Here is a 25409-nt window from a genome sequence, read left to right on the forward strand (position 1 = left end):
TTAGAGTGGGTTAACTGTTCTAGACATCAAGTATGCTTGCCTCAAAATGACCTAGTCGTGCAGTACAACGGGAGAGCAGAAGTTGTATGTTGCATTTGAGAAGGATGAATTGCTCTCGAAAAGGAATCTATTGATTCTCTCCCAATTGGTTCAACCATAGATGCAATGATTTACTTCACGGGATGAGGTTTCTGACCCAGCTACACCTCAATAATACGGTTCAGTAACAAATTGGTTCTTCCAAAACACGTCCTACTGGTTTTGCTCGCAAGAATCCTATGATCCATTCTAATTCTAATCTTCCTCTCCAATCAGATATTATTGTGTCAGTATAGACTGAAATTCGAACACAAACAAGTAAAAGATAATGTTTCTTGACGGAGAAGTAGCCACTGTTTGGCCATGTGGATATGACTCACCATAGATAGCAAAGATGAGAGATGAGGCTATGTAATGATTTCTACCCAATTCAGCTAAGTTTATAATTCCATTTGAGAAAGTGGTGTACAACAAAACATTTGAACCAACTAGAATAGATTAAAACTAAACAATTTAAACCTTAAATATTAATTAATTACCGACTAGTTTCAAACCTTCAAGAACCCCCAGGAAACGATCAGAAGAGAAGAGAAGAAAAGCAGAGCCACCTGCTGCCTCTGAGTGACAGTGAGATCACCAAAAAACGACAGAAAAATGGAAATGGGGCGGCACAAAAACACCATAACTTTAACTTATCATGAAATTTCCATTTAAATTTCAATTTCCAGTCACTATATATATTTCCATTTCTTCCCAACCCCTGCTCCACCATTGCTCTGTTTTCAAACAAACAAATTTTCAGTTCAATTTGCTTTGCTAATTTGACCATTTCGAGATGCCGAAGGATATCGAAGCAGGAGGGCGAGGTGGGTTCGGCGCCAAAGATTACGAAGACCCACCGCCGGCCCCATTGATCGACGGCCACGAGTTCGCTAAATGGTCGTTTTACAGAGCCATTATTGCAGAGTTTGTAGCCACGCTTCTGTTTCTGTATGTTACTGTTTTGACTGTGATTGGGTATAAGATTCAGAGCGATGTCAATAATGGAGGGGAGATTTGCGGCGGCGTCGGCATTCTGGGCATCGCTTGGGCCTTCGGCGGCATGATTTTTGTTCTTGTTTACTGCACCGCCGGAATTTCTGGTCAGTTTAACTTTAACCCCACGGTTGAATTGAATTGAAGGCTTCAAAATTTGAACTTTTGTTTTTGTTTTTGTTTTGGGGGTGTTTGCAGGAGGGCATATAAACCCGGCGGTGACGGTGGGGCTGTTGTTGGCTCGGAAGGTGTCATTGGTGCGAGCCGTGTTGTACATAGTGGCTCAGTGTCTAGGCGCCATTTGTGGATGTGCGTTGGTGAAATCATTCCAAAATGCTCACTACCATACTTACGGCGGTGGCGCCAACTCGCTCGCCGACGGCTACAGCACCGGCACCGGATTGGCTGCCGAGATCATTGGGACCTTCGTTCTCGTTTACACCGTCTTCTCCGCCACCGATCCAAAGAGAAACGCTAGAGATTCCCACGTTCCTGTAAGTTTGAGTAACTATTACGAGATGTTCCATATATAAATTAAACTTACTCTTGTTCATCCATATTAGAGCGGGAGGTCTTGTTCGAACTCCCGCATGTTCATCCTTGGGGGTGCTTTATTACCTTTAACAACTATCAAATTGGTTGAACACAATTAGCTATTTAATGGAACTAATTTGATGTTTAAAACTTGAAATGAAAGGTTTTGGCACCACTCCCAATTGGGTTCGCGGTGTTCATGGTTCACTTGGCCACCATTCCCATCACTGGAACTGGCATAAACCCAGCACGAAGCTTCGGAGCCGCAGTGGTTTTCAACGAAGACAAGCCCTGGGATGATCAAGTAAATTATACGTACCAAGTTTGAATTTCTTTCTAAATTTGAATTAAAGTTCTGTATTATATATCTAATGTTGTTTCTGTGTGGATGTGTATTTTTTGAACAGTGGATCTTCTGGGTTGGGCCTTTTATTGGTGCTGCCATTGCTGCAATTTATCACCAATTTATACTGAGAGCAGGGGCAGCCAAGGCTCTGGGATCATTTGGGAGCTCCTGAATGATAATGATGGTGGTGCTTCTTCTACCTTCAAATTTGGTCGGAGAAAATGGAAAATATTAAGCCTAATTGGCAAAAATGCCGATTGTGGTCTGTACAAAAGGGCACTGGTTATTTTTTATTTATTTATGCCCATATCCACTTTTGCTCTGTTTTTATGTAATAAATAACAAGATCTTGTGCTGTTTATTATTGTGAATGCATGTGCCTTGGATTTTATCTTTTGATTTATTGATTATCTTGAACATACAAATTGAAGCACTTCAAAAGGCATTGAGTTTAATTGATGGAGCACCTCAATTGCTTAATCTATTTAAAGGCTAAATTTAAAAAAAAAAAAAAACCTGGACTTTATCTAAGAGTTTCAATACTACTCTTGATCTTTCATAAATGGTTCAAAAATAGTTTCTCAAAAAACATCCGTTAAAAAGTTGACACGGTAGAATTTAGAGCGACGTGTCAGAACAAAACAAATAATTTAACAGCGAAAAATGTCAACTCTAATATACCTTTTATTAGAGTATTATTAATGACGACGTAAATGTGTTAGCACCTGATACAAGGATGATTAGGTAATAGGAATAATTGCTTCCTCAATATACAAAATAAAGAAACATCAAACAAATTCTTATAATTATATATAATTAGCTAATAAAAAGAAGGCTCCAACATGGATGATTGATTCTACCATCATTTTGGGTCATAAAACGACCAACTTTCATTCGATAAGATAGAGAACATCCCAACTGCACTAGATAAAACCCTAATTTCTCCTGAATTATACAAATTTTGGATCATAATCTATCTTTCTTCCAGTGTTAAAAGGATAAAAAGGTTAAACTACTTGGACCATCTCCTTTGTTCTAGATTTGTAACGAGATCCCTCATTTCATATTGTTCTCTATTGATAAAACTAACAAAGTTGTCGACAAAGAATGACGTAAGAAAAAGAAGAAAGAAAAAAAGGAAGGAAATTTCAAGACAACGACAGTTGCCATCGATGGAAAGACGAAAAGAGAGAAAGGAGAAGAAAAAATGAAGACAAAGAAGAAGATCTAGAGAAGAATAAGTCCTAGTAACTGAAAAATAATATAAAATCAATATAATTTGTTAAATTAGTAAGTCCAATCAACTGGTAACTAGTATCTCATTTTTTCAATGTTATCCAACTCAAATAATGTTATTAAACTATATAAAACTATTTTCCAAACTTAAGATTTAAAAATGTATGGATATTAAAAGTTATAACCAAACAACTATGATACAAATAATTCTCAAAACAAGGACATCCAAACAGCTACAGCCGATCCAAGGAGGAACTGACAAACTGGACGATGCATTGCACTGCACACAATAATTTCAGCAAAATTAACAACAATGTTTTTTCCATGTCTTCAGCGAGCAATAAAATCTCGACACGTGGATCTCCCAGAGCCATAAATCTTAACACACGTAACTCTCATTTTCTGCCTTGGGAATTTTGTTGACTGGACCGACCAAATTTTTGAGGTATAGAATAAAGATCTGATGATTGCGATGTGATTACGTGGCACGAATTGATTGGTAGGTGGTTTCCAGTGCGGCGGGACCCTGTTGAAGATGGACGGTGGTGGTGAAATGATATGAATCATAAGATTTTCAATTTAGTCGGTTCAATCACACATCACCACTGTCGTCCCACTTATTCCACGTGACTTAACATGACGCTAACGTTTTTTTCTTCTTTTTCTTTTTTTCCTTTAAAGTTCTCCATTTAATTTTTTTATATTCATTTTATCCATTTGAATTTTAATATATAAAATTAAACCTTAAAACGGCTACGTTATATTATACCCTCCTCAACTAATTCTTTTTCTTTTCTTGTAAATATTAAAATTTGTGGCTATCCTTGTAGTTAGTGTTTTTCCGCATGATTGATTTTTTTTTCTCTAATTACGTTTTGATATTTTGTCATTTAGTTTACATTTTCCTTCTACACTTTTATGATTCAATAAAAAATAATGTTAAAATTGATACAAATAGTTACAAATAGTTTTATGTTGGCCTTCATTTGTCGGTAAATTCTTTTTTATTAGCTTTAATATTTTTATGATTTTTAATTGAAAATATATAAAGATAATACAAGTTATTGATGAGTATAATTTTACTTGGACTTACTTTTTTTTCCTCTAATCGAGCTTTCTATTTTACTTATAAAAAATTTAACGGTAATTAGCGTGAGTCATTAATAGTAAAGTATTTGCAATATATAATCGAATAATACCTAGGTATTAACTAGTCACTGAGTATATTTTTATTAACAACTATATATATACACACTTTTAATTTAGTTGTCAAAAACATAACGGTGATTATTTTACTTTGCTAGACAAGTATTCAATAGCCAAATATGTGTATCGGATTCGAAATTCGGATTTATCACCTAATTGATACTGTGACCTGGTAGCATCACCGTCTTTATCTAAGCTTTGTCATCGACTCAAGATTGCTCCAAGCCAAGCACGTGAAATTCTTATGATTGAGTAAAAAAAAAAAAGTCTTTCGTAACGATACTTCCATAATCTCAATATTCATCTTATTCAGGTGTGGTATCGATTCATCGAGTAACCCTTTCTCTACCCATAATATCAGGGTTCTTTATAGTTTTCAATCATCCAAAAGAATAATAATTAAAATGATAAGAAAGACATTTATTTAAGAAAAAAGACACAAATAAATATATATTATTTAAGAGCGAATTGCTCCCTGGAACCTTGTGGAGGATTTAGGCCATGGAGGCCCAAATGCAGACATCTGAGCCTGAGCGAGTGTGGGGTCAAAGAAAGTGAAAGAAAGACGAAATTTTGGCGAAATGGGGCGGCAGGAAAATCCCAAACACTCCATTACTACTCTCCTTGCCCCTTGTATAAATCTCCACTCCATCCCCAACCTCCATCATCGCCCTCTGCTTCTTTCTCTCTGTTTTCAGTTTCCATTTCTTTTTTAGCTTCACCCGGCCCCGGAATCAGCCATGTCCAAGGATCTTGAAGCCGGTGGGTTCGCCGCCAAGGACTACCAGGACCCGCCCCCGGCCCCATTGATCGATGCAGAGGAGTTCATTCAGTGGTCATTTTACAGAGCCATCATCGCCGAGTTCGTCGCCACGCTTCTCTTCTTGTACGTCACTGTTCTCACTGTCATTGGCTACAACCACCAGTCCAACACCAAAAACGGCGGCGAAATCTGCGGTGGCGTCGGCATTCTCGGCATCGCCTGGGCATTCGGCGGCATGATCTTCGTCCTCGTCTACTGCACCGCAGGAATTTCTGGTGGGTTCTCTTCTATTCCTCTGTTTCTCTGTCAATTGGGTTATGGTCTGATTACCATTTAATTTGAATTTTGCAGGAGGGCATATTAACCCCGCGGTGACTTTTGGGCTGTTTCTTGCTCGAAAGGTGTCTCTGGTGAGAGCCGTTTTATATATGGCGGCGCAATGTTTGGGCGCAATTTGTGGGTGTGCGTTGGTGAAGTCATTCCAAAAGGCTCACTACATTGAGTACGGCGGTGGAGCCAATCAGCTCGCCGTTGGGTACAGCACCGGCACCGGCTTAGCCGCGGAGATCATCGGAACTTTCGTTCTTGTTTACACCGTCTTCTCTGCCACCGATCCCAAGAGGAACGCCAGAGATTCTCACGTTCCTGTAAGTTTTTAGTTTCATTCCCAAACTGGGTTTGACCTCATTTTACTCGAGTGAACTAATCTTGTTTGAATATTTGAAATTGAAGGTTTTGGCGCCACTCCCAATTGGGTTCGCGGTGTTCATGGTTCATCTGGCCACCATTCCGATCACCGGAACCGGCATCAATCCCGCTCGGAGCTTGGGGGCTGCTGTGATCTTTAACAAAGACAAGATATGGGATGACCAGGTAACTTCTCCTTCCTCAATTTCTCTTTTGTTTTTCAGATCAAGAAGTTGAAGCTCTGATGTTTTTTACTTTTGAACAGTGGATCTTCTGGGTTGGCCCCTTCATTGGAGCTGCCATTGCTGCAATTTATCACCAAATTATATTGAGGGCAGGCGCTGTTAAGGCTCTTGGATCGTTCAGAAGTTCCACCGCCGTGTAAATCTTGTCCAAATCTCCATTCTTCTGTGTTTGGGGACAAGAAGTGTGAACTGAAGGCACTTGTTTTATGTGTGCCCTCTGCCCAATTGCTCTGTTTTTGGTTCCCTCTTTTCTTTTGCTTTTCCTCTGTTTTTCTCTGCCAATTATGTAACTCTGGGCTTTGTTTGAATGCAAAATTGATCCCAATCAAGTGGGTTATGTTTATGGTTTATGATAATTTGTGCCATTTTCATTTACATTTTGCCTTTTTAGTTGAAGATATAGAAAATCCTTCATTATGTCAATATGATCTTTATATGGGAAAAAGAACCCACCGAATACCAATACGCACTAATAAATTTGAGATTGATACAGTACTTAATTCATAATCCAATATTTTGCATTGGAAAGGCTAAAATTGGCAGGAAGCCATAAAAGTAAAATCTTTTTCATAGGGCATTTTTTTTTTTTTTTATCTCATTTCTTTCCTCAAATTCTTCAACTTCTATAATGATGGTGTTAAAAGAGTTTTTTCTTCCACAAATAATGATCTGTGGAGTCCAATTTGGCTTGCCCTGTTGAGATGGTTTGTGGTCTAACTTGACAAATTGGGTCAGGTCAAGTGAGTCCAAGAGCAATGAAGTGGAGATACTAGATGTTGGGTTTTGTGTGGCTCAAATCATCAAGAAGGCTTGGTTGAAGTTGCAAGGTGTGCAACTAAAGCTTCGTATTGGTTAAGGAAGAGAGTGATTGACGATTATTTTCATTGATATAAAGCATTTTGGTTAAAATCAAGAGTAAAGCTATAGGAATTATGTTCAAAGGAGAATATCAGATTGTTTTTTAGAGTTGAAATTAAAAGAAATAGAGAAAGGAAACAAAGGAGGTGCTGCCACACATGACAGCATCAAGAAGCTGAGAAGATATTGCTTAGGCACCTCCCACACCACTATGACGCTATCCTAGGACTTGAAGCCTTTTCTGATTTCCAGAGTGCCATGGTGCCCCTTTTAGGGAGCTAGTTCACACAGCTAATAAAGTCAAGACATTTTCTATATAAATGAGTCTTTTCTGAGAGTCGTTGGGAACTGGTTGAGAGGAGAGTACTACAACCGTTCATCTTGAAGCATGAGAGATATACAACAGAGAGAGTTTAGACAAATATTGATGTGGTTCACTAGAGTGCCAACTGACCATTATTGTGGTAAGTTAAGAGTTTTGTAGAGTGTTGAAAGATCTCATTGTATTCTTCCTGTTATAGTAGAACCTGAGTGATACTTGAGCAATACTAGACTCATCATCTCGTACTTTTCGACTCGTCCAACATGTATGTATGCAATTAGTCAACTCAGTACTCTTTGCCAATTGGGAAACATTAAGTAGGTGAGGAAGGAGGAGAACGGCATGTGTAATTTAATAAGGTGGGATCAAACTGTCTCCTGTATAACTGCAAGAGATGGGTAGTAGAAAGCATTTAATAAGTCTTAAATTCACATTACCAAGCTTAGCTTTAACTAAACTTAGAGAATCAAATTAAACAAGGTTCTTCAATAGTTGCCTGATCCGTTTTGTTTTGAATGAAGAGATCACTCTGGTCCCAATCCTTCTAAGATGCAAGAGCTGCACTGAAAATGTTGATAGCTACCTGAGCAGAACAACCCAGAACCAGAACCAGAACCAGAGAAAGAAGAAGAAGAAGAAGAAGAAGAAGAAGAAGAAGAAGAAGAAGAAGAAGAAGAAGAAGAAGAAGAAGAATGACACCTATAATTTTGAAAGGAAGACTTTGCAGAAAATGAGACATAATTCATTAAATACCCAAATTGGAATACAATGGGGCAGAGTACGGGGAAATAAATAACAAACGACAGTTTTCTACCACAAAATGGCAGGATTCAATAAATTAGCTAAAGTAACACCAAATATCAATTTCATCACTACCCTCTGCAGCTGATTCTCTTTGTTTTCAAATTATAGTGTGTTCTTCCTCCATTTTCTTTCTTCTCAGTTCTCAACATAAGAGAGCAATGTCCAACAATGTTGGCGCCAAGGACTACCACGACCCGCCTGCAGTCCCCTTGATCGACGCCAAGGAGTTCAGCCAGTGGTCATTTTACAGGGCCATCATCGCCGAGTTCGTCGCCACGCTTTTGTTCTTGTACATCATTGTTCTCACTGTCACTGGCCACGCCAGCCGGACCGACCCGGCCAATGGCGGACAGCCGTGCGCCGGCGTCGGCATTTTGGGCATTTCCTGGGCAGTTGGCGGCATGATCTTCGTCCTCGTTTACTGTACCGCTGGTATTTCTGGTGAGTCTCACAAAAATTGCCCCTTTTGGGTCTAAAAATTAAGATTTGAAAAGTTTATGGCTTGGCAATGGCAGGAGGGCACATTAATCCGGCGGTGACGTTCGGGCTGTTTCTGGCTCGAAAGATCTCTCTGGCGAGAGCTGTGTTGTACATGGGGGTACAATGTTTGGGGGCCATTTGGGGGTGTGCGTTGGCGAAATCATTTCAGAAGGCTTATTACGATCGCTACGGCGGCGGAACCAACGTTCTCGCCGATGGATACAGCGCCGGCACCGGCTTAGCCGCAGAGATCATCGGAACTTTTGTTCTGGTTTACACTGTCTTCTCTGCCACCGATCCCAAGAGGAACGCTAGAGATTCTCACGTTCCTGTAAGTTTTTAGTTTAATTCCCGAATTGGGTTTGGGCTCAATTGAACTAATCTTGTTTTGAAATCGAAATTGAAGGTTTTGGCGCCACTCCCAATTGGGTTCGCGGTGTTTATGGTTCATTTGGCCACCATTCCGATCACCGGCACCGGCATAAACCCAGCTCGAAGCTTAGGAGCTGCTGTGATCTTTAACAAAGCCAAGGCCTGGAATGATCATGTAATTTCTCCTTCCCCCAATCAATCCCCATCTTTAAGATTTTGGATCTTGTTTTTTCAGATCAAGAAATTGAAGCGTTTCTTTTAATTACTTTTATGAACAGTGGATCTTCTGGGTTGGCCCCTTCGTCGGTGCTACCATTGCTGCAATTTATCACCAAATCATAATGAGGGCAGGTGCAGTTAAAGCTCTGGCATCGTTCAGAAGTTCCTCCGCCGTATAAATCTTATCCAAATCTCCATTAATGTCGTGAGTTTGGAAAGAGGAAAAATGTGACTTTTCTTCCACCAAATTCCAAAGCCACTTGTTTGGTCGGTGAACTCTTCCCAATTGCTCTGTTTCTCCGTTCCTTTTGCTTTTCCTCTGTTTTTCGCTACCAATTCTGAACTCATCGCTCTGTAATTTTAACGCAAACTTGTTCTAATCAAAAGTTATATTTGCTCTTAATGATAATTATGCCATTCATATCAACACATGCCTTTTTGAGTTGAAGATGTACAAAATCAGAAACAATAGATAGATAAACTTCAAATCTCTATATATACACACATAAATCATTACCCAATATTTTGCATTGAAAAAGTTGCAAACTTTTCCCAACACAAAGCTAAAAATGGCAGAGTAAAACACATAAAGCTAAATGGATGTGAATGTAGCTATGGTTGTTTTGTGTCGTTTGTTTCCTCGAGTTCTTGGTCTTCAAAAATGGTGTCCAAGCGAGGAGAGTGAGAAGTCTTGATGGGGAAAAGAAATGGAGATGGTGGTTTCTCGATCCAATTGCTCAGAATTGTAGCCTTCTCTGCCATGGAAGCCACTGTTAGTGAGGCTTAAGTTTCAAGAGAGAGAGAGAGAAGATGATTGATTTTTGGTTGAGATGGGAAATTGATTAGTGGGGTGCCATTTTTATAAGGGTCTCTGTATTACATAGACATCACACCACCGAGTGAATGAAGCTTCACAGAAACCACCAAAAAGATTGTAATCCAACACACCTTAAATAAGGATGTCTTTTAATAAGCTCGTGTGAGAAACATGCCCATAATTCTCTATTCCTTTCTCGTCTCCTCTCCTTATTACATTAATTTCCATCATACACTATTCTTTCATTAATAATAATAAAGCTTTAGCAGCTAGCTAATTGATACTGTGACTTGCTCGCATCTTCGAACGATGCTTTCATGGCTACATCTGACGCATTCCTATCGTTCCAAATAACCCAATAGATCACCCCAGTTAAAGAAATTTCTCTAATGCTATATTATGCCTCTACACCCTGTAATGCTTGTGCTCTACTACCAAGCGGGGAGAATGTATAGTTGTTTATACATTATGAATGTTTCCCTTATCCAATCGATGTGAAATTTTGGTAACATTCCCAAGATATAAAAATAAAAAACAAAATAGAATAATAATCTATTTAAAGAAAAAAACTTTAAATAAATGAATATATTAAGAAAATAATAATTGACAAGTATATTTACAAAACAAAAAGAAACATATATATTTACAAAATAATAATAAAGCTGTACAATGTCATAAATTCAAAAGACATGTTATTTTGTACAATAATTAACACTCTCATCTTTCATCTTCTCCATCAGAGAAAACATGGATCTGGTTTTGAAAAAACAGTAGCTCCCTAACATCTCTCCGACCCTGCAAATTTAATCCACTACAGTCATTCCTTGGCATCCACAAAATTTGGGGACCGCCATGGCTGTGGATTGAGAGGATGAAACTGAACCAAATTATAATCTGGTTGCCTTAAATTCATGAAGCTTCATCATATTCTTCTGGAGTTTCTTCTGTGATTGGTTCCAATGAAGGAGCAGTGGAAGGTTTGTTTGGGAAAATGACTGGAGATGGAGCAACCTCATAAACCCAGCTCCTCAAATTTCTAACTTGCTTTGCCATTTCTCAAATGGGGGTTTAATTTCCTCAAAGTTCTTGCAAAATGGACCTCAAATTTGCTCGATTGTTTTGTGTATTGGAAAGTAGAGAGAGGGAATTTATATAGAGAAGAGGAAATTGAATGGCAATCTGCCCTTGAATCTTTCAAAGAGAGCCTTAGAATTGACGCTTTCTTGTTACTATTTTTGGGTTTACCATTAATGCTTTATTTTTGGGTTTACTATTAATGTAAAAAAAAAAAAAAAAAAAAAAAGAAAAGAAAAGAAAGTGAGTAATTTTAAGTAGGTATGTGTTTTTGGGAAGTGGGACACTATTTTTAAAATGGTAGAGAAATGGTGGCCACATGTGGGATAGTTTTGTCGTTAAATATGGTGGAATTAAGTTGCAAATCTTCTAAATTTCAGTGGGTTGAGTTTAAATATAGACGTAGATTTAAAAATAAAATAAGAAATATACTAATTTCGAAAACACCATTTGATAGCAATAAAAAGTTATCCTTACTTTGCAAAAAGGAAAAAAAAAGTTATTATAATTGTAATTAGTCATATTTATTGAGTTGGAAAGAGATCGGGAAAAGTTTCTCACGTAAATATATGCATTGAGATGGAATTTAAAAGTTAACCTTGTTGAAATAATCTTAATTAATATGATTTGGTAAAACCTTACAAATTAATTTTAAATATATTTTTTTATTAATTTAAAATATTAACTTATTTTCCTCTCTTTTTTACTCAAATTTAAGCTCTAATTATAAAGTAATTAGCCTAATAAGTGTTCCGTATTGAGTAGATAGTAGATAGTAGCAAGAGAGACCATTCATGAGATTTTATGTGACTATAGAGATCAAATTTAAAATCGTTGAAATCATAGAGATTAAATTGAAATTAAGTTCAAATCCATTTATTAAAATTTTTTAAAATTGTGGAGACTAATGGCAATTTTGCATACAAATATTATTAGTGAATTTCTGAAGAAAAGGACGAAAGGCAAATAATAAAATCTCAGATATATAAGAGAGAAACAAAAACCCATATTGAGCATTGGATTTGATCTAGTTTTGGCAAGTTTACAAGAACCCAGCATCCAATAACTCCATAATTAATTTCCCAATAAAGAGCTTAAAGTGCCATGAAAATAAAACTAAAAAACTTGAACAGAAGAAGAAGAAGAAGAAAGAGCAAGGATAATTGATGTGGGAATGGAGGAGGCATCGTTTTGGGTAATTTCCTGAGCTTCATCTTCTTCTGCAATAGTCTCCAAGCGAGGAGAGTACTGTGAAGCTTTAATGGTGGAAACAAGTAGAGCTGGTGCTTTCTCTATCAAAATCCTCAAAACTTTAACTTTCTCTCCCATCATTTCCATGGAAAAAAACCTTAACCAACACTTCTTTCTGAGAATTGAGGATCATAACGCAAACTCTAATTTAATATATATAGACAGATTGAGAGAGAGATTCAAAGTGGGTGTCTTTTTCCTACTTGGAAGTTGCAAGAGACTCTATCCTATTAGAAAAAGGAATTTTAACACTATTGAATCACAATCCTACGAAAATTCCTAACATTTAGAGAAACATATATACCTCCAAAATATATATATTTATTTATTTATAGTGCCATTATATTAGTAAGTGGTATTCATCAATTAGTTTTTAACCCTGCCACTAACAAAAGTTAAAGTGATGATGTGAGATCCATTATGTAAGTAATAGTATTGTTTAATCTTATGATCCAATATTGTCATTAGTTTTTAGCCACGAGACGAATCCAAAATTTTCGTTCAGGAACTTTACTAAATTTTTATGTCGATTAATAAAATTTGCCCCAGTCTACAAGCCAATTTTTCTATCAATATTTTAACAGCATAATATTAAAAGAAAAAAAAATCAGTATCAATGGTAGTACTCCTACCCTTTTAACAATTTTGCTGATGTGGTAAGTTTTAGAGTAATATTTAAATACAAGTACAAGCACAAAATGTGTAATTTGTAACAATTGTAAACATAGGAGTTAATATTTGCTTAAAATTAGGATGTAAGGGGTATGATATTTTTGCAACTTCACCCAAAAAAAAAGGAAGAAAAAAACACACAAATAGGTAGAAAATGCACATTTCCAAATGGTGAGAGCTATTGAACTAATATTCCCCAACAATAAAATTAACTTCGTCATGATTTTGTCAAAACGGACATAGCTCAAGAATAATTAACATATATCTCCAACTAAAAAGTTTTGAGTTAGAAGTTGTACTTAACAAAAATTTCATCCTGAATTGGACGAAGAGCAGTGGGTTATAGATGGAGAGAAATAGGTCCCTTCTCTCTCATGATCTATTTCTTCAACTTCTTCCTCTTCACGAATAGTCTCCAACTCAGGAGATAGAGATGTCTTGATTGGGATGACAACCAAAGCTGGTGCTTTCTCAACCCAGAAACTCAAAACTTCAACTTTCTTCGCCATGGCCATGGGGTTCTTCTTAGATCAAAAGGGTTTCAACCAATCAGCCAAAAGCAAAAAACTTTGAACTTCTTTTTGAGGAATAATAAAGATGGGATTCCAATCAGTAGTGCATATATATATAGAGAGAGAGAGATCATAGAGATTAGTGATTTTGGCTGATTAAGCTATCTGTGGAATGCCCTGCCGTGGAGGGTTGTTTTAATTAAGACCATGTGGAAAATATAGGCGATGTTGTAATGAAATGACCCTCCAACCAATGGGCAGTACCACCACCACGTCCTCATGTTTTTATCCTTTATTGGAGGAAGAAAAAAATACAATCTTTTTTGCTTTTTGTGTGTGGGAAGTGACATGTGTTTGCATAGAAGATGACCTGATTTGTGGATTTGTCACTTCGTATTTATGGGTTCTAAATAAGAAAATTTATAGGGCTGAGTGCTGGAAAATGTGCATGAAGGGTGTAGAGCGTACATGTTTAAGAATTAAGGGATTGTTGTAAATAGTTTAGAGTTATTGTCTAATTGAAATAACTCGTGAATGTTTATGAGTCATAGATGCAAAACAGTGGGTATTAGTTATGGTGATGTAGGAGCTTACACGCAAGTGATCTGGGTGGACTTCGCTTCGATTGTGATGCTTGATCCCATACATTTCGAAGCTTAAGTTGGATATTTAGTCTAAATTAGCGTCGAGCTGAGCTCAATTGAATGCACTAGAGATTATGTACCTTTGAGAAAGTAGGAACTTTGCATTTTATAGGAGAGCATTGGGAAACGACGCCTTATAAATGTGGTTATAACCGTACCTATCATTTGACAGATGTAACCTTACCTATCATTTGACAGATGTTCTTTCGACAGTCAAAAAATCCTCTACCAACTGAATTTTTTTGATTAGCCAGGAGTCAGCGAGCTTTTCACCTTTGTGCCCCTATACCTAGGATATGTGCAGTGTGCACTGTCCCCATATCCGTACATGCGCAAAGGGTCATTACTTGGTGGAGTTACGTTCCATGTGAGTTGAACAAAAGATCTCAAGGATATTCCTTGAGGCCCCAAGCCACACTCAAGCTATCCCTTGGGGACCTCTACCAACAGAATTGACGTCCTGCCAGCTATCAATAGATTCTTTAGTCGAAATTTTATGCGGGTCGGAGCTGTGCCAAGCTCTACTTTTAGGCACGTTGGCCACTTTTTCATCCTCTGTGTATCTAAGTTAAGGCTCGAATACACGTGCCTCGACGAGAATGGGGTCACATGTATATACATTGACTTTACCGGGCCGTATCAAGTAACAAGTTAATCTAGAAGAAAATGATGAAAAAGATCCATGATATTATCTCTGAACTAATTTATCTTTAAAAAATTGCAAAAATATGTTTTGAAAAAGAGTTTCCCACTACACATGCTCTTAATCTGCTCTCTGTGCTCATATTAAATTTTTGGGGAATTGAGTTAGAATTTTGTATATAGAGCATCAATCTTTAATTAAGGTTGATTATCTTGCAATGTGATTCATGAATATTGAACTTATTTTTTGATTTTGTACTTGAGAGAAGAGAGGGCTTACCCTTAATCATTTTTAACAAGTCTAATAATCATTTTTATAGTCATTAAAACAGATTATATATTAATTATACACGTCAAAATCACATCCCATAAAATATTTTTGTAAAAGCAAGATACTTAGTTTGATATGTTATTTGTTGGGACTCAATAATTTTGTTAATTAAACAAGTTTTATTATAATTAATAAAACATGATCGACTCAATCATTTATTCAATTGATTGTCCATAATTATTAATATCATATTTGCAAATTGAAATATTGAAACAACTACTATCTTAATATATATAATATTTATAACGACCTCTAAATTCTAATTATATCCAATCTTGTCAAAATAAATAAGAAGTTAATTATTATCGATCTTCTTCAACGATCTCTCCATTTCTAAGAATAGTCTTAGACAAAAAACGGACGGTGTCATCAATGGCTTCAAAGAAGAGCTACCTTAAGAGCAAATTAATCTCTTGCATTCTCTCATTAGTCATGTTCACATGCTAAATTAAACGTCAATAATACTTAATTTAGGTTAATAGAGGCAAATAAACAGAGATTATTGTGCTGTAATAATCTATGATTTGTTTGTGTTTCAACTTTCAATATCATGAAAGTGCAAAAGACCTATTTATCGCTTTTGTGGTTCCAATACACCAAAAATATTCTTGATGTTAGTTTTTTTTAAGAGAAATCCGAACCATTTCATTAAATAGGTATATGACAAACCTACAAAACAACTATAAAAAAGTACTCCAATTCGACGAAATGATAGATATATATCACAACTACAAAAAAGATGAGATTTAGAAGACCAAATCGAGGCAGAGATTTTGATATCTTCCTAAACGTCCGAGACTTCCATCTTTAAAATATTTCTAAAACAAAATCACCATTTGAACCGATGCTGAGACCATAACACATTCTCTTCAAAAGTATTGATTTTTCTGTATTTCAGCCCTCATGGGCAGAAGCAAAAGTTACAAAACACAGAGACAGAGGCCAGAAATTAAGGTGTCTAGGAAGTATCTTTTTGGGTGGTAATTATATGTTGATGATCTTGTTGTTGATCTTCAGAAATGGTGTCCAATCGAGGAAAATAACAAGCCTTGGCCGCCATGGCTTGAGAAACCACTACAAGATGTGGTGCTTTTTCAATCCAAAAGCTCCTCAAACCTTTAACTTTCTCACCTCTCGCCATCTCAGAAGAATCACAGAACTGATATCACCAAAACCCACAAGAAAAACACAAAACTTTTTTATCAGAGCTTATGAACAAAATGAAGTGAATAAGGGACCAAATATTTATACACAACAGAGAATAGCCCTTTTTTTAATTTCAATGCACCAAACCCATTATTCCTTTTTATATTGCACCATGTGGAAAATTCTAACCAAAAATCAGTACTTGAAATGACCTTCCAACAACTACCCTACGCTTCTCCCACGCTATGCCCAAAAAGGAGAATTAAAAAACTAGCACTTTTGTTTTCTGTTTTTTTCTATTTTCTCACTTTTTTACCAAATATTCTTGACTAATGTAATTAATTAACTAGTCCACATGTAAAGTAAAAGTTTGATGAACTCCTCTCACACACACACATATATATATATATATATTATGGTGTTTTCTTGCTTTCTTTTTCAATAGCTTGGAATTAATAGGCACCCAGAAAGAAATTTGTGTTTCTAGCCAATGGGAGAGTTCTTATTTTCACACGCATCTTTTTGAAGTCTATATATTTCACTCACTTTCTATTTTGACAAATGTTACCAACAATAGTTATGTGGGAAAAAATTAAACTAGTAAAAAAATATATATATATATATATATTAAAATAGCTCACTCCCAATTCTAATATAACGTAACCATACCATATCAAATGTCTCTCTATATTTTTCTTCATTTTTTGTCAAAGGTAAGAAATCTTTATCCATCTACTAGAAGAAAGAAGAAGTTCTCTCTTTAGAAATTCAAAACAAATAACGCATTAACTTTAATACTAAGTGAAGTTTTTTAATGGTTGGTTAAATCTCTCATTGTTCTTCAATTTTCTAAATGTTAACAATTTTCTCTCGTCGAATCAACTTTTGTTTAGATATCACCATGGTGTGTTGTCTATCAAAGCCAAAAAACTGTGTCATTGGGATAAGAAACTTTTGGTAATGTTGGACGGTTTAGAAAACTTAACTTAATCATAATTTGATAAGAACCATATTAGAACTTCTAAAACTATATAGACTAACATAGTAGTTTAGTCTAAAATATAGAATCCCTTATAATATATCAATATTTCTACCTCTTTAGCTTTTTTATGACAAAAACTCTCCTAAAAAAAATCTTATTTATAAGAAAAACAAGAATTAATATGGGTCAAAAGTGAGGTCTCTTTATTCATTTAAATTTAATTTCTACTTTGTTGAAACTTCTTATTTTTAACAAAAATAAAATAATAAAAGTAAATTTATAAAGAGAGGAACATATATTTATTTAACTAATACTTTAGGTGGTCAAAATTGGCAGTAAAGAGGAAAGAGGGAGACTCAATGGTTTACCTATTGAAACACTATTAACTTATTATCATTAGGAAAATAATAATTTATTCACGTTCTCAGATATAAAATTATCTTATATGTAAATTAACTTATACAATATCGTTAGACAGCTTATACTAAAATAGAACCGATATGGCTCGAACATCGTTTGGAATTCGAAAAAGCTATCCGTCTTAATTGTATTGAGATTCGTGACTAGGTGATTTAGAAAATTTGTCTAACCCTTCTTATGTATCATGGTGGAGAATAAAGAACTTTGGAAGCAATTATTTCTCTTTCAATTCTGAATACAGGTGCTATAATTGACAAAAACTCACAACATATGCCAATTACCACTGAGCTATGCTCACTTTAGCTTGGAGAAGGTGTTTAGTGGTCTTAAATTTGTTTATATTCCTAGTTCTTTGAATTATCAAACTATTTTGTTGGTCAAGTGTATAATTTTTTATAATTTCTCTTCTCATATAACCCTTAGTAGTCCCGAAGTGTTTACAGATGCTGTGATTATATTATTTTCGTTATGTGGTCTCAGAGGTTGTCATTTAACTAACATTGAAGTTCTGTCCAAAAGAGAGGGAAAAAAAGAAACAGATACAGTAAGTGTTTGTAAGTCTTATAATTATATAACATTCGATTTCAATTTCTCGTAAATGATAGTGAACCTCAAGAACCTAATGCAAGAGAATTAGCTTCAATCAGAGACAGAGAAAAATAGAGAGCCAATAGAGAGAAAATTCATCAAGAGATTGAAAACTTTGATACTGTATTTCTTCTTTTTCTTCTCCTTGTTCCTCCAAAAGAGACTTAAGGATTAAAGAGAAACAAATAGCAACAAAGTTCACTTGACAAAGAAAACCCATCAACAAGGCTTCAACTTTATGCTGAAATTTTATTACACCTCTGCAAATTACAGTTCTAAAATGGCTAGGACCCTTCTTTCTCATTGGAATCCTCAGTTTCTTCCCCTTCTGCAATGGTCTCCAAGGCAGGAGAGAGAGAGGCCTTGTTTGGGAGAACAAATAGAGCTGGAGATTTCTCCACCAAACACCTCAAAACTTGAACTTGAACCTTCTCTGCCATTGTTTTGTTTGTTTTCAACCCAGAGTTGAAGCTTTGATTGTGATTCTTTCCCAGAAAGAAAAATTCAGACGATCAGCCAAAACAGAGCTCTGTTTCTGGGAGTACAGAGATGGGTGAAGATAAGTGGATTGATGGGGAAAGTGAGGAATGGAGCTCTCCCTTATAAAAGGGGGCTGAAACCGAGTAGGTCAACAAATGAAACCACGTGGAAAGCAATTGATCGCGCCATAGCTTTCATCACATGTGTGTGTGTGAAAAAATCTTTTGAATACACAATAAATAAACTACAGTGTGTGAGAAAACATAATGGGAACGAAATGACCTGGAATTCCAACAAACGATCCTGTTGTTGGTTCGGTTGGGAGATACATTAATCAAAGAAAATTCAAAAGCTAACTTTTCACAATCATCTCTAACATCATTTGTGTTCTAGTTCTGTCCATGGCACTTGTTTTCTTCTCCGAAGCTTCCATCCATTTAGAACCTGCAAACGTAATCCCAGATTGCAATAATAGCATATAAGGCAGAGATGCAAGTGGATTCGAGTTCGTTTAAATCGACTCTATTCACAAGAACAGGGAATATAGGGAACTGAAACTGTAAAAGACTAATGAAAGAGGCTATGAATCCTCGTCGTATTCCTCGGCAATGTCTTCTTCGACAATGGGTTCCAATGATGGGATGGTAGAGGGTTTCTGAGGGTAAGTGATTAGAACTGGAGCAACCTCAACCCAAGAACTCAGATTCATGATGATATGCTTCGCCATTGGGAAATGATGAGAAATTTCAAAGCTTTCTTCTAAGGTTATTTGAATCTTCCCTCTTCCTCCTCGTTCAAGAAAGAAGAGAGAGATATTGTATCTTTCTTTCTAGAGATCAAGACAATGCCACTTTACTTTTTCTGTCAATTGAAGAAACTGTAATGTACATTTGAGTAAGTGATGAGGATGGAGGAAGTTTATAAAGGCATTCGAAGAGAAGAAAATTGGAAGCAGCAAAATAAGGAAAGCAGTTGATAAGGTAAAAATGGAAAGAAAGGTGGCCTTGAATGTACATGGAGAAATGCAGGGGAACTATCAGAAATAGAAAGCCCAAAATTAGCTTCCAACTACTATTTTGAGCATTGCCTGTTTGAAAGAAACGACAGCCGCAGATGACAAAATTACCAAAAATTAACATCATTTTCAGGATTTGCGTTTTCCTTTGAAAGTTCAATTAAATTCAAAGGTGATGAATCATCTCCCTTTAGACATATTGTAAAAATGTAAATAGTAAAAGAGAGAACTTGAACTACTCTTATCTAGGCCACTACTAAATGGCTACGGTGACTTGATTGATCTTGATTTAACCATACCGAGGGAAGGATCAAGAAAAGGATGATTCACAAGTTAATGACGCAAGGTTTTGCAACCAATTTAGTTGATTACACTGGTAATCATAAATTGAGAGAACCAGTTCTCCAAGCTGAAAACACCACTAGAAAGTCTGCAATGTAAGAGGCAATATCTGGCATTCTACAGATTTTTAAACAAGATAATTGCCATCCAGAGACAAGTTCACGCTTATCCACAAGTATAAATGATATATTAATCATTCAAAGCAATTTACCGGAGGGGCTTTTCTTAACAAAATATATCATAAATTGCACTAGCTCAAGTTAAAAGAGTTCTAGAGTAACAATTTCAAAGGATGAAATTGCCCGCTTTATAGCACCGGTAAGCCTTACCTATCAATGCAATAGCTTGAGAACTAGGCATGTGGTTCTACAATAGCCGCTACTCAAAGCTTTTTGTAAGGAAAAACTACAAGGAATGATGACAGCGAACAACCTATCACTGAACAATACAAATCACGTAAAATATTTGTAATAACCACTAATGTCTTATCGAATGAGCTGAGTACATGATTCTATAACGACTGTTGGTCCAGAATGCAGCAAATCCTGTTTACTTCACCAATTCACAGTCTCGTCATAAAAACCAGCCTCGGTTTCAATTCATTATAAGTAGTTAAATTAAATATTCATCAAACTCCAATAGCACAAAAAGTACACAAAGAGAAATGATTCCTTTTTCTGATACCCAGAAATATGCTTCTCAAATACGCACAAGCAATTCAAATCCTAAAGAGTACAACAATATGGCAAAGAAAAGGATTTAGCCGAAAAATACAGGGCACAAGCTTACAAATTAGGCTACATTTTGATGAATTCAAAATGTCACAGCTAAGTAGCTATTTCAAGTCTAGAGATCCTTCGCAACAACATTATCCCAAGTAAACAAATAAACCTTCTACTTCTACCCCATTTTGGAAGACCTTGGCAATTGGCACCATCACTGCACTACCCAACAAATCTTTATGAACATCTGAATAAAATGATCAACAGGTGTGATACTGTAAGATCAAACCTAAGACGTAGCTAATGACTTCAAATGAATAATGACTTAAAGGGAGTCTAAACTCGGTCACCTATGAAAGCGCAAACAGAAAGCTGAACCCTACACATCTGGAATCTATTAATTCAAAGACAGAAATATTATGCTCAGAAACATTACTAACAATCCAAAGAATGCTTAATTATAACGAGACCACTAATTCAAGAGCAATGAACCAAAAAATGAATAGAACTGATAATCATTCAAGACAGAAAATTTATGCCCCTGCGTTCAGACTAAAGAAGATATCATAGAACAGCTATTCTCAAGAATACGACCGGAAATGCAACGATTTGAATAAATAAAAAGTCTGAACTCCAGTTCAAAATGGAACCACAACGCTTCCATCCCCGAAAATGAAGCATCCAACATTAATAAATCCTTGTATCCGGAGATAATAGTCATTTGAAGACAATAATAAAAACAAACATATTTAAAATCCAAAACTGAAACTACAAAGTAAGTTCCAAATGCGAAAAATCACTCTCAATCTTGGGGAATTTCAACATCCCCATCAGTAATTTCCTGCTGTAGATCCTTCGGGTCCTTACCGTCGACTGTACAGCCAACAGAAACGCAAGTACCGAGGATCTCCTTGACGGTTCCACCGAGGTCTTTGGCCATGGACCTGGGTCGCATAACCCTAGCGATTTCAATAACATCGTCAAGCGAGATATTTCCATTATGCTTGATGTTCTTGGTCTTCTTCCGGTCGCGCTCGGGCTCCTTGAGGGCCTTGATGACCAGAGCAGCGGCGGAGGGAACCACCGAAACCTTGGCTTGACGGTTCTGGACAGTAAGCTTGACAGTAACCCTGAGGCCCTTCCACTCCTTGGCCGTCTCCTTGGCAATGTCTTCTCCTATCTTCTTCGGGGAGAGACCTAGAGGACCGATTTTAGGGGCGAGTGAACTCGCCGCTCCGACCTCACCTCCGGTGACTCGGACGAAAACATCCACAACCTGCGAAGGATCGAACTTCGGCGGCATAATTCAATATCGGATTTAGTTTGGAACAAGGACTTCAGAGTTCAGAGGAGATGACGGATGAGCGGAGGCGAAGATCGAAGGCAGCGTAAGGTTTTTAACGAACGTCTAAAAGTTAGGGTTTTACAGGTTCAGAGCTGTGAAATTACTCATTTCTCCTCCGTTCGTCCTTCCAGAATTTCAGTAGCTTTTGGGCTTTTTCTGGCCCATTAGGCCTTTTAAACGATAAATGGCCCAATTCGTTTTTGGATCCTTCAGATTCGGGTCTGAAATTGAATTAAAAAATATTTCTTATAGATTTTATCTCCCATTCAAAGGTACATTTCATCCTTGCACTTTTCTTAAAGTAATGATATAAATTTGGTACTTGTACTTTCTCTATACTAATGATCTAATTCTTGCACTTATAATTGATAAAATTTAATAAATAACAATTTAGTTCATATGGTTTAAAATTTGTAAAAATTTAGTCTCAACTATGAAACATCTCATCAAAATTAGGTGTCGATTTTTATCATATAATAATTTAGTTTTTATAATTTATAAATACATTTGGTCTCTCATTGATGTATCGATCTACATACATAAGAAATTTAACGAAAATTTTCACGATAAAAACTAAATTTTTGTTACAAATTTTAAATACTAAAGTTCATGGACTAAATAACATCAAATTAAAAGTACAGGGACCAGATCATTGCAAACTAAGGTTCAATTCATTCAATGAGAGTACACTCACCCTAAAGTAATACATTGTTTCTATGAAAAAAAAATTCTAGAAAATTTTATCTTAAGGTTAGTTCTATTTGGTACACCATACCAAAACTTATAGATAAATCTTAAATTTTATTGTCTCTCTTTAAATATATATAACATTCCACAAATTTCTCAAATATAACTACAAATAATAATAATAATAATTAAAAAAATTGAACCTCTGCATAAATCCATACATTTTGCTAGATCATTTATATATTTTACTATCAATAATGACCATATTCATTCATTTATTCAATTCAGGTTATGTTACACAATCTCATATTAGAATTTAAGATGATAACATAAATAAATTAGTCTTAGTTTTAGGTACAAGTCGAACTATCTAATTCACTTGGATCGGTCCTCAGTTCATGGAGAAATCTTGTAATGGTTTGCACAAATGCATCGTCATCATTATAATTTTGCTGACAACTTGGAGTTGGCTGAGCCGCAATGGTTGACGAATCGCTTGCTCTTAGGCTCTACAACAACAAAAAGAAACAATTCATGAAAAAATCTTGTGATCTCAAAATTTAAGTTAACATAAGTCTCGCTGCTCTACTTCAACTACTTCAAGATTATATTACTCCAATTTACTTTCAAAATCTCGATAAATAATGTAACCAAAATTTTGAATCAATTAATGTTAAAGAGGGCTCTTACAGAGGACTTTCGCCTTCGTTTCGACAATCTTGTAGCCTTCGTCTTGTTGTCCATCATCTCAATCAATTGATCAAACTAAATCAAAAAACAAAGATTCAGTTTACCCAACTTTGGTTAGTACATATTAGAAGGTATCGAAGTTAGATCCATGCAATTAATGCATAATCATATGAAACATGAAGATCAAGGGGATGGTGTTTGTTTGCAGTACCTGTTTCACAATGATTTGGTACTTCCTTGCACATTCATATAATCTTCTTTCATCATCAACTGCAGACATTATTATCAAACCTCTCTAATCTCTCTATCTTTGATTCTGCCTATAACTTTTTTTTTTGGGTAAGTTTTAAGGTATTATGATGGGTGTATATATAGTGTAAACTAACCGCGTTACCCACCGACCACGAGATCGCTCTTTCTTACGCAATCCGAGGTGATTGCTGTAGCTCGTGAACAAAAGTACTCACCAACTCCTCAAAATCAAACCCTAATAAAGAAGAGTCATAGAGAAGACATATAACTACTTGCCATATACCCGCTTTTTTCTTCTATGTAACTGATATATTAATTTGATCTCGATTGGTTGTATTCACTTTTTAGTTAGTTTTTATTGATTTTAATGATTGTTTTCAAACTTTTAAAACCGATAGGTGAATTTGATTTTTATAGTTACTTTCTATTGATTTTAATGATTGTTTTCAATTTTCTCTTGAATTTGACGCGAAATTTATCTAAATATAGAATTTTTTTAATACAATAAATTGAATCTCCAACTTCAAAAGAAGAAGTATTAATTACCGCTAAGCCGCTCTTGTTGGCACCTAAATACCGAGTTGAATTCATCTTTTGTTTTCTGAGTTCAAATAAAAATAACACAAATTGAGTAAAAGGGAGAGTGAATTCAATTAAATTTCTTTCCATGATAGGAAGATGAAGTTTTTATTACGGAAATATTAACACCTTGTTCAATTCCTATTTTGTTTTTTTATTATTTAATCTTATAAAAATTAAGCTTGCAAATTAGCAACTTTATTGGGTTTCAGTTTCGCATTTTCAAAATGTTTAGAATTTTTAATCAAATCTAAATATATATATATATATAATTTCATTATTAAAAACTAGCTTTTTTCCTAGATTTTAAAATTTGACTATAATTTTTTAAACAAAGTAAATAAGCTTTATTTATATTAAAAAAACAAAAAAAATGTAATTGAAATAATAACTAAATCTGGGTAACAAGATTAACCATGCTTATTTTTGTTAAACTCACATTAATAAGAGCACCAATGTGATCTATGCATGCTTGATGTCTAAAAAGCAATGGGGCAGAGTGGAAGAATTTGAACCTCTAAATTTAATTTTCATATAGTTATAAAAATATTTCTAAAGTTATAGGCCAGGAGGTCAAATATTATGCTAAACTGGCCAACAATAGGAAGAATGAAAAGCTTGACAACTCAGTCATCAAAGTAAACCTAGAAAAAAAATGAATCGATATTACTCGAGAGATGAAATGATGGAGAAAATGAACTTCAATAGCGGACTTGGATAGTTCTAGTTTCTAAATCATATCGGAAATTAAGGTAAGGAGACACCCTCTTCCCGTGATTCCCTTACGAAGTGTGATAGGGAGAGAAGTTCAGATATTTGTATGTGAGAATAGCAAAGAAGATTGAAGCATTAATGAGAATAAAATGGTGAGGCTATTTGGGATGCTAACTGCTCTTGTAAGATCAATAGATTCATAGGTGATGGTGGCCCTTCAAACTATTTGGAAATGCCCAAAAAAATATGAGATTTGGAGTATGGTGATGATGCGAATTTAAGCTGAACTTTTTGAACAGGAAGAAGACCTCATTTCTAAGAGGGAAGACCAACGTTATTCACCACCTACTACAAATTT

The 25409-nt window shown here is 35.6% G+C and overlaps 4 protein-coding genes and 1 long non-coding RNA gene across 5 annotated transcripts; 3 read left to right on the forward strand and 2 right to left on the reverse strand.

Annotated features, from left to right (window-relative positions):
* Window positions 1-598: 598 nt before the first annotated feature.
* On the forward strand, window positions 599-2325 carry LOC111013703 (aquaporin PIP2-1). The gene is made up of 4 exons (XM_022288210.2): window positions 599-1181; window positions 1273-1568; window positions 1772-1912; window positions 2016-2325. The coding sequence occupies exons 1-4, from the start codon at window positions 875-877 to the stop codon at window positions 2124-2126; spliced, it is 855 nt and encodes a 284-aa protein (XP_022143902.1). The 5' UTR covers window positions 599-874; the 3' UTR covers window positions 2127-2325.
* Window positions 2326-5029: 2704 nt separating this feature from the next.
* Window positions 5030-6441, forward strand: LOC111013699 (aquaporin PIP2-3-like). The gene is made up of 4 exons (XM_022288205.2): window positions 5030-5434; window positions 5511-5806; window positions 5892-6032; window positions 6112-6441. Exons 1-4 carry the CDS (start codon window positions 5137-5139, stop codon window positions 6229-6231), a joined length of 855 nt encoding a protein of 284 aa, XP_022143897.2. The 5' UTR covers window positions 5030-5136; the 3' UTR covers window positions 6232-6441.
* Window positions 6442-8026: 1585 nt separating this feature from the next.
* Window positions 8027-9549, forward strand: LOC111013619 (aquaporin PIP2-2-like). Its single transcript, XM_022288095.2, has 4 exons — window positions 8027-8516; window positions 8591-8886; window positions 8962-9102; window positions 9206-9549. The coding sequence occupies exons 1-4, from the start codon at window positions 8234-8236 to the stop codon at window positions 9323-9325; spliced, it is 840 nt and encodes a 279-aa protein (XP_022143787.1). The 5' UTR covers window positions 8027-8233; the 3' UTR covers window positions 9326-9549.
* An 11823-nt stretch (window positions 9550-21372) lies between these two features.
* Window positions 21373-22188, reverse strand: LOC111013771 (large ribosomal subunit protein uL11). Its single transcript, XM_022288298.2, has one exon. The coding sequence runs from the start codon at window positions 22085-22087 to the stop codon at window positions 21587-21589; it is 501 nt and encodes a 166-aa protein (XP_022143990.1). The 5' UTR covers window positions 22088-22188; the 3' UTR covers window positions 21373-21586.
* An 863-nt stretch (window positions 22189-23051) lies between these two features.
* LOC111013747 (uncharacterized) lies at window positions 23052-24456 on the reverse strand. Its single transcript, XR_015792212.1, has 3 exons — window positions 23718-24456; window positions 23507-23581; window positions 23052-23325 (listed from the first exon to the last, which is right to left on the reverse strand). It is a non-coding gene; the product is annotated as an uncharacterized LOC111013747 (long non-coding RNA).
* Between the last annotated feature and the right edge of the window lie 953 nt (window positions 24457-25409).

The sequence above is a fragment of the Momordica charantia genome (assembly GCF_013281855.1).
Source record: "Momordica charantia cultivar OHB3-1 chromosome 1 unlocalized genomic scaffold, Mcharantia_2.0 BLBB01000001.1, whole genome shotgun sequence".
In the NCBI taxonomy this organism is placed as follows: Eukaryota; Viridiplantae; Streptophyta; class Magnoliopsida; order Cucurbitales; family Cucurbitaceae; genus Momordica; species Momordica charantia.

Coding starts and splice junctions, on each gene's coding strand:
- LOC111013703 (XM_022288210.2), top strand. CDS start 875: ATGCCGAAGGATATCGAAGCAGGAGGGCGAGGTGGGTTCGGCGCCAAA. Junction 1,569..1,771: donor CTAGAGATTCCCACGTTCCT/GTAAGTTTGAGT, acceptor TTGAAATGAAAG/GTTTTGGCACCACTCCCAAT. Junction 1,913..2,015: donor ACAAGCCCTGGGATGATCAA/GTAAATTATACG, acceptor TTTTTTGAACAG/TGGATCTTCTGGGTTGGGCC.
- LOC111013699 (XM_022288205.2), top strand. CDS start 5,137: ATGTCCAAGGATCTTGAAGCCGGTGGGTTCGCCGCCAAGGACTACCAG. Junction 5,435..5,510: donor CTGCACCGCAGGAATTTCTG/GTGGGTTCTCTT, acceptor TGAATTTTGCAG/GAGGGCATATTAACCCCGCG. Junction 5,807..5,891: donor CCAGAGATTCTCACGTTCCT/GTAAGTTTTTAG, acceptor TTGAAATTGAAG/GTTTTGGCGCCACTCCCAAT.
- LOC111013619 (XM_022288095.2), top strand. CDS start 8,234: ATGTCCAACAATGTTGGCGCCAAGGACTACCACGACCCGCCTGCAGTC. Junction 8,517..8,590: donor CTGTACCGCTGGTATTTCTG/GTGAGTCTCACA, acceptor TGGCAATGGCAG/GAGGGCACATTAATCCGGCG. Junction 8,887..8,961: donor CTAGAGATTCTCACGTTCCT/GTAAGTTTTTAG, acceptor TCGAAATTGAAG/GTTTTGGCGCCACTCCCAAT.
- LOC111013771 (XM_022288298.2), bottom strand. CDS start 22,087: ATGCCGCCGAAGTTCGATCCTTCGCAGGTTGTGGATGTTTTCGTCCGA.